Source organism: Pseudochaenichthys georgianus, chromosome 16 (assembly GCF_902827115.2).
Source record: "Pseudochaenichthys georgianus chromosome 16, fPseGeo1.2, whole genome shotgun sequence".
NCBI classification, from domain to species: domain Eukaryota; kingdom Metazoa; phylum Chordata; class Actinopteri; order Perciformes; family Channichthyidae; genus Pseudochaenichthys; species Pseudochaenichthys georgianus.
The window spans coordinates 35,261,856-35,270,727 of record NC_047518.2 but is presented as its reverse complement, the minus strand read 5'-3'; the positions used below and the strand labels follow the sequence as shown (position 1 = coordinate 35,270,727).

Sequence of the window (8,872 nt, the reverse complement as noted above, 5' to 3'; positions counted from 1 at the left end):
CGTTCATATGGGATTATACAAAAAATACAAATGACACAGTATAACAGTTAATCACAACCCTCTAAAACTGTTTTAACAAATCTCAACATTATTACTTTTTAAAAAAAGTAATGTAATGCACTGTTCTATTACATCCAATAATACACGTTTTTGTATTACAATACCTTATTCAATATAAGGTCTTATGTCTTTCCACTACAAAGTTCTGTATGTATACTATTTTCTAGCGATTCACTTACAAACCCTTGAAAACACAAGACTGCTGACTCTCTGGCACTCGGCAAAGGTTAAAGATGAAGGATGAGTACGATTTAATTATGAAGTTTGCTTAACAGAAACAAACAGTACAAAGTAAAGAGTCAAAGAAAAGTAAGTAATCTTTAATTATTTTATATGGTGGTTGAAATGTGTTCTGTGTATGTGCACCTGTGAGTTTGAGTGTACTTGTTAAATATGTGCTTTCCTCCAGCTGCCAGTTGTCACTAGTGCAAAGAGTGTTCTAGTGTCTGTGCTCGTTCCCTTCATGACATGTGCTCCATTTACCTCGACACACTGCTTGGATTCATGTGTTGAACATTGTGGGAGACCCTCCTATGCAAGGGGCTTTTGTGGAGTCGTGGCATTCATGTGCAGATGGGACAGGCAACCCACAGGGTCCTCTGTCCGTGCAGGCCCAGGGACAAATGCTCAAACATAAATAAGCAAACACTGTTATCCTTGGCTGTCATTTTTACAGTTAAATACCAAAAAACGGCCAATAAATATATCACAAAACATATTTACAGCGAGTGACGGTAATATGCATAGCACTATGGGTACAGTGCAGACGTTATATGGCATATTATGTAACTTGTAGGCAACTGTTTTCTCTAAAGATAACACAAAAATATAATAAAATGTCTAACAAGAGTGTACAACAAATTGGGCTTGATGGATATGGCTAATATCTTCTATCACAATATAGGTTATTTTTCCATATATAATGATGTAGCATGTTTTCTGGTAATACAAAAAATGGTCTATGTGAAATGACCACATGGTAACGCCTATATTTATATAATTCGATGTGAATAAAATACTTGACAAATGTACAGGATATTCTCTTTTTAAGAACTTGAAAAAGATATATATTATCTACATTTTCATATAGTTTTGACCCTTTAAATATCACCATATCGCCCAGGCGTACAATGAATCCACTTTTCTACCATGCATACAAAGGTTAAGTCAGCGCTTCAGTTCACAGGACACAGTGGAAAAGGTCAAAGGTTAAAGGTGAGATGGCTACATGATATCATCACAATCCTAAACCCTTTGTCCTTCCTGAAACAATGCCTAGAGGTGAATGGCTTTTTTCTCATTGGAATCTGTTTCTAGTTCGTTGTTCTAACAATAGTTTTAAATCTACATCTTCATCTTTTATTTAAACGTAAGTAATGTGTAATGGTTACAAACATATTTTCCGAGGTCATGGTTTCTCCATACAACTGCCTTGTCATTGAATATTGAACTGCAAATTAAACACAATAATTGTCATATTTCCCATTGTATACTCTTTGAAACTGATACTGTGGATCGCCTGTTTTAAATACTGATTTTTGTTCAAAAGGCTTTACAACAATAGTCTTGCTAAAAAATATGTGCCAGCACTAATAAGTCCTATAAGATAGGAGTAAATCCTGCTCATATCTATAGAATATTGTAATCTTACGGACAGTAAAATGTTCTGTAATGTCTGTTAGAAATACCGTAGCTCGCTTCAAAAAAGCAAATTACTCCTTAATTTTAACTGATTTTCTGATATTGTCCAGCTAATTGTTCACCATTTCTGAGACTGAGTGAAGTTGCATTGTTCCGTTTGCGGGTATCTCATGCTCGGTGATGGCAGTACAGCTGATTTCTTCTGTGAAATGTATTCCTGGGGGTAAATCCTGTGTAGTCTTTTTACACCTCCCAATCACAGACAGCCTTTGTAGCAACTGCAGAAGAGCAACTCTCAGCTCTCGACAGCGCAGTGCATACAGCAATGGGTTGACTGCGGAGTTGACCAGGCAGAGGGTGCTGCAAAAGGCGAAGGCCCTCTGTTGGGTGTGGGTCAGAATCACAGAGACATCAGCCAACATGAAGGAGAGTGCAGGAAGCCAGCAGCCCACTAATATGAGCAGGATCAGGCCAAAGGTACGAGCTAGCCTGATATCCATCCTCATGCGGGCGTGGCCTGTCCCTCCCTGGTGGCTGGTCATGGAGGACTCATGGCGGTGGGCCTTCCACAGGATCAGAGCATATGCACACAAAATCAGGGTCAGAAGCACCAGTGCAAAGCTGGTCCAGCAGGCCAAGTAGCCGTGGTTGATGTATGGAAACAGGCGCGAGCAGGGTGGAGTAAGCCCTGTGGGACACCTCCAGCCCATCAGAGGCAGGAAGGAGATGAAGATGGTGGCGCTCCACAGGATCAGCAGGCAGAGCAAGGCTCTCCGGCGGGTCACCAGCACCTTATAGCTGGAGGCCTGGTGGATGCAGAGGTATCGGTCCAGAGCGGTCAGCAGTAAACTCCCCACTGAGCTGGTGAAGGCCATGGTGACACCACCTAACTTGAAGAGATAGGCGGTGGGGCCGTCACTGTGCTGAAACAGGTGAAAATCCAGGAAGCTGGTGGTAAAGAAGCAGCTGGCGAAGACATCAGCCAAAGCAATGCTGGCAATGAACAGATATGTGGGTCGCCGCCGCAGGGTGGCAGTGGCAGCGATCACTGCCAGCACTAGAGCATTTTCCAGCAGCGTGAAAGGACCGGCCAGAAAACAGATGGAGCCGATGGCTGTCTTCTCAGCCTGCATGAGGACCATGTAGCACTCCAGATTCGCACAGGACCTGTTGGCTGCTAGGAAAACATAGATACACACTTTTAACTAAATGTTCTATTATAACATCCTATCCATCCCCACCCACATCAATCACCGGACCTGGGGGGACAGAGCCTTCTCCGTCGCTGCCCCCTCCCTCTGGAACTCACTCCCACAACCCATCAGAGACTGCACTTACCTCACCACCTTCAAAAAACTCACCTCTTCAATCTGGCTTTTAATTAATGTGTGATTGTTTTGTATTATTTGACTTTAACTTTAACTATATATTTATTTGTTGTTCCTTTCTTTTCTTTTCACTATATCCGTAAAGCGTCTTTGAGCACCTGTAAAAGCGCTAACAAAATAAATCTATTATTATTATTATAAATGTACCTTCATGTATTATATTTGCTGAAAACCCACATTGTATTGAACCATTTCAGATTATAAAGAAAGGACATGTGTTTATTGAAGCTACATACCTGTTGGTGATGTGGGAACTGCCCTCTCCATTTCAACTGTTACTGTACGGGCCAGATTGAAAAAAGTGTTATTTAACATAAAAACTTTACAAACTAAGGAAAACACCTGAAGCAGAAGAACAGCAAAACTTTAATTGACAGAATTTATCAAAAAACTGTTTGATTTTACAATTTCTTAGTAGCCTAAATAGCTACAGAGAAATAATTGAAAAAAAAATATTAACTGTGATTTCACTTTTCCAGTATTATCTTGACTTTTCAGCACCTGTTAGTACGTGGTGAAGTTTCTAAAAACAAACGATGATGTACAATTAAAGGTGGGGTAGGTACATTTGAGAAACCGGCTCGAGATCGCTAGAATTTGAAAATACACAACCGGAGAAAATCCGCCACTTCCTTACAAAGCCCCTCCTCCAACACACACGAACGCGCACATGACCAATGAGGGCACGAGATAAGTTTGTGCCCCGATGGAAGGCTGACAGGCAGGTAGGCCATCCGGCCCGGCTAAACGGATTGGTTGTACTTTTTACAGTATTACGGCTTCTACAGATGACATTTTTTTATGGATTTTTTGTCAAAGCACTTAAGATATTCATTGCTATCGGGATGTTAAGAGCATTCCATGGAATATAACAAAAAGTGTATCTCGAGCCGGTTTCTCAAACTTACCTACCCCACCTTTAAGAATTATAAAAAAAACCTACATTTAAAGAAAATGAACAACAAAAGGCCATCAATTAACTAAAATAAAAGAAGTTAATGCATAAGACATAACAGTCACAATAATACACTGACATAATATCCTGATTTTAACCACATGTTTATAACATCATTATCTTATAACAAACCTTGTTATTCACATCAGGGGCATGAGACAGGCCACTTCCTGTGGAGAAACAGATAAGTAGGAAATGTGATGCCTTTTGCTCTTTGTCAATATTGAACTTAGTACTTCAAGGTAACATTATCATTTGTGATTCAATACAGAAAGTCATTAAGAGTTCAGAGCAAACAGACAATGATCATTACAGTATCTGACGTTACCGATATTTAAGAGATAGTCACAAGGAGCCAGTGTATAAAGCAAGCCATTAAACACTTCTTACTCAAGCAATAATGACATAATGTTGTTGCCCACTGCTCCTTCTAGACTCTGTAGTAGGATGGGTTAGATGCAGAGGCCAAATGTCACTGTGTGTGCTCTGCATGTGTGACCATCCCTCCCATTCTATCTATAGGCCTATTAACAATTCAGGAAAAGATGAATCTCCTAATTATGTGGAAACATCGAATACATCCAGTGTGATCATTGTGTGGTATGATCGTATCACTTTTAGCTGCACATAAACCAGCAGCTGCAGATTTAGCTGTAATAAAACATCTCAAAAATGCTATGTGCTTTTTATTTAAACAGATATTTCTCATGTACTGTATGTTGAAGCATTTAGGGTGATAGCCTGCAACTCATATCTCTGTATTACTAAACTTTGCATTAGTAGTGTCTGCTAGACATCTTCTGTCATTTTAGCTGTTTTGTTTAATGAACTGAGCTTGTTCAGAGACGACACATGTCATTAGTATTTCAACAATCACTGTAACTCCGTTATATTCAGGTATCAGCATGTTCTTGGCCGATTGACACATTTGACAGGATGAAGACTGCCCCCTTTTGGAAATAGAGGGGATTTGTATTGTAACTAAGCAGTAAATCGTTGGGTGAAGGTCACCACAGATGAACAATTTCCTGTAGTGCATCACCTGTATGCTGATGGGAGTGGATTTGATTAAAGTAACTAATGCTGAGATAAACAGAGGGGCCACCTGTAAAGCCTTAAACAGAGTATATTTTTTTACCTAAACATGTAAAATAAATGTAAATCACTCTTCTTGAAGAAAAAGCTATTAACAATTAAGTAAATAACATAGAAAGAAGCGTTTAAATGTATCAAGAACAGAAGGAGGCTAACAGGATGCAGTATAACACTGACTAAAAGAAACCACTTTCCAACAATCAGGTCACTTTGTTATATTCTATTTTCCATTATTTGTCATCAGATATATGTCATTGCCTTATGAAAGAATAGGACATATATATGAGCAGAAGTGGTGTAACAAAATTACTTTTCAAAAGGTCATATTGACTTGAGGCACCATATTTCACAATTCAACTGTGGGCCATGTGCAAGCACTTGTGGATTACACCACCTCGGGCTCGTTTCTCCCTTGAGGTGACAGAGTTTGTGCGTTTTGAGTCTCTAACTCGTATCAAATTGAATAACTCTAAGAAAGCAGCAGCAGTGCATAATACAGGGAACTAAAGGTATATAAAAAGCATCCATGTTAGTCACTACTGAAATATGATTTGTGCAATAACCCCTTGAGTCACTGTTTCACCGGCCACATTGTTTCAAAATATCACAAGCCCTTCTAGCACGAGTAGAACAAGTTAGAAATTATTACTTGAAATAGTAGTGGCAGCAGACAATAAGTCAAAAGTAGCGCATGTACTGCAAAAACACACATATTATGTATAAGGCCGTAAAGGCAATGAGGACTAAAAAATGAATGATTTCACAGAGATATGGTCACAACGCCAGGGTAAATACAACATCATTACACACTTAACCAGCAATAAAGTTAATTTGAAGAGTTTACCTTCAGCTTTCTCTTGTGTTTGAGGTTGATGTTTTGTCCTCCGAGCAGCAGAAGAACCACAACATCACCCCACAGACATGCAAACCTGACTGCAGCTAAGTGCATGAGTGAGGGGGATGTGATGACATGAGAGCGAGAGGGAGGGAAAGAGAGAGACTCACAGAGAGAGAAACTGATGGAGAAAGACGAAAGAGCACAAATTATGAATTAGATGTTTAGCTGGAGTCTGTGATGAAACGATAACATAGTAATACAGCCTTATTTTCACATGTTTGATTAAATGTAATAAAGGTGAAAGGGACACGGAGAACATTGATTCAGTAATATGGTACAACTGCAGTGATCACACACTTCTTTAGCGACGTCTTTCCTGCAGAAAGGGTCAGGATTGACTCTCGGGAGGAAAGCACTTTAGCATGTGTGAAAAACATGTCGAGAAAAAATGGATAAAAAAACAACAAACACACTTAATTCATGAAAAAATGAATACAGTGACCTTTAAAACATATTGCTTGTCTTTGAATCCATTCCTATGTCTTAATAACACGACGAATATTCCCTGATTTAAGATTATTGAGGCAAACGCTATTCAAATTGGTAGAGAATGAACTTGATTTGACATGTTTTCAAAATTACCATAAATGGCATCTTGCCATTTAATCATTCCTATTTGTGCAGCACCAGTTTTCCTTTCCACCTACATTGCTAATGACTTTCCATTCATCTTCATCTGACAGACAGTATCTACCATCACACATGCACACACTCTCTTTCATCATGGTTTATGCTATTTTTAACATAATGCTTGAAGGAGTACAACAATACTTGAATTGCTTGCCTTCTGTGTGTATAAAGCATTGGCAAAAGGATAACAAATAGATTTTATTATGGTTGCTTATTAGTTTAAATATTATAAGTGTGTGCATTAGTACAGATTATATAATTTGAGTGCATCGGCTGTTTAATTATTGTTAACAGCTAATCCACAGTAAGTACTGAGGTGTGCAAACCAGCCTTCATTGCAAATCTACAAGGTTTTAGATGTTTTCTTTTATGTTGACTAATACCTGAATCCAGTTAGTGTGAGGTGCAGTACTGCTTGTGATACTACAGGGGGCGATGCTAAGCAATCATCACAGTGGACATAATGAGTGACGCAGTTGGTGAAAATAGGAATATTAGTAGTTCAATAACAATTTAATCAGGTCAGAAAGTCACACACCTGAGGCGTTATTAAAGTAATTAAACCTGTTTTCCCTTATTAAAGTATGTTAAATTAGGCAGAAACTGTGACAATAATAAATGACAAGATAAGAAAATAGGTAAGAAAGATATGTTTCGTGATATAATTTAAGATATTATTCAAGTACGTAATGATGGTCTTGTTATAAGACACCGTGGTATCTGGTTCATGCCCTCTCCTCCTGTGACCTGAAACATCCAGCAGAGCACGAACACAGGAAATGTGATTAACAGAAAGCAGAGCGACAATAAGATTGCGTCACTGCGTGCGCTGGTGCAGCACAGGACAAAATAAAAACCTTGAAATGTTCAATTATCTGTTGGATAACATCAGGCTTTTACAAAATCCCTGTTTTTCCCTTAACACAAACATCAATGTTCGGTTTTTGCTGTTTCAGAATGATTCCGGTTAAATCCATTAATCACATTTCCTCTCTTCTCATTTCCAGATTGCCAGACCTTCAGACAGCTGCATCAGATTAATGATGTGGAAAACACAAGAAAACATTTACAAATCAAACAGAAATCTAATTACTTCACTGTCAATTATGAAATAATGCATAATTGTTTGATTTAGTTTGGAAATTGAACAATGTATTTGGAAATTAAAAAGGGGATGAAAATTGTAACCTATCAAACAAAAAAATTATCAAACAGAAAACCTCCGAAAGTTAACATTTACCATATAAATAATATTAATAATAATACATTACATTTATAAAGCGCTTTTCCTGGTGCTCAAAGCGCTTACAAGCAAGTAAAACAAAATAACAACAAAAGTAGAAAGTGCTAAGCTAGGAGGAATAAGGGCAAGGGGTTAGTTGATTAGGAGTTGAAGGCAAGAGTGAAAAGGTGAGTTTTGAGGGATTGTTTGAATGATGTGAGAGTGTTGGCGGATCTGACGTGGCTGGGGAGTGTGGGGGAGGCTGCTGCGCAAGGCCCTGGGCCCTTCTCACTTCTCTTATTTTTCATTTCCTCGCTCCTCGGTCTCGGTCTCACCGGAAATTGATTTGTCTGCGCCATCTTGAGTAGCCTCCCAATGGCCTTATTTTTGCCGGAGGAGCGAGGAGCGAGAATGGAGGAGCTATAACCGAGGAACCACCACCAGACCATCCTTCGATGAAATCCTCAGACACTCGCCCCGCCCCCTTACTGTGTATCGCTCACTGATTGGACGAGGCAGTGCATGCACTGCTCTGATGCTTCTTGACATGAGAGCAGTTTCCCAGCGGAGTGAAGAAAATACATGAACCTCACGGGAGTCACTCCTCAGTTTATACCGTGTTTTGTTTCAATTAATGTATCATTTAGTTACAAATATGTGATATATCTGAACAACAAAGTGGTCAAAATTCATTTTCTTCATTTATTGGAACTATTTTCATGATCACTTTTTTCGTTTTACATTTTCATGTATTGTCATTTCCATTCAGTCAGTCATTAAGTGCTATTCAAATGTTAATGTGCTACATATCCACACAAACAAACAAAGTGTGCAATCCAATGAATGTTAATCTAACTGGGTTTGGATAGATAACATATCTCTTTTTCTTCTCTCAGTTATTTTATTTCTATTGTGCACTCTAATCAAACTATTGTTCGTTTACATTTTAAGAATGGCGTTTATCTTTTTTGAGAATGAGTTCT

The 8,872-nt window shown here is 38.8% G+C and overlaps 1 protein-coding gene across 1 annotated transcript; it reads right to left on the bottom strand.

Annotated features, from left to right (window-relative positions):
- Window positions 1–405: 405 nt before the first annotated feature.
- Window positions 406–6,060, bottom strand: cnr2 (cannabinoid receptor 2). Its single transcript, XM_034103124.1, has 4 exons — window positions 5,984–6,060; window positions 4,177–4,214; window positions 3,326–3,367; window positions 406–2,878 (listed from the first exon to the last, which is right to left on the bottom strand). The coding sequence occupies exons 3-4, from the start codon at window positions 3,354–3,356 to the stop codon at window positions 1,812–1,814; spliced, it is 1,098 nt and encodes a 365-aa protein (XP_033959015.1). The 5' UTR covers window positions 3,357–3,367; window positions 4,177–4,214; window positions 5,984–6,060; the 3' UTR covers window positions 406–1,811.
- Between the last annotated feature and the right edge of the window lie 2,812 nt (window positions 6,061–8,872).

Bases quoted from the DNA above. Each gene is read 5' to 3' on its own strand.
- cnr2 (XM_034103124.1), bottom strand. From the start codon at position 3,356: ATGGAGAGGGCAGTTCCCACATCACCAACAG. The intron at 2,879-3,325 runs GTATGTAGCTTC...ATGTTTTCCTAG, and splicing joins AGTTCCCACATCACCAACAG to CAGCCAACAGGTCCTGTGCG.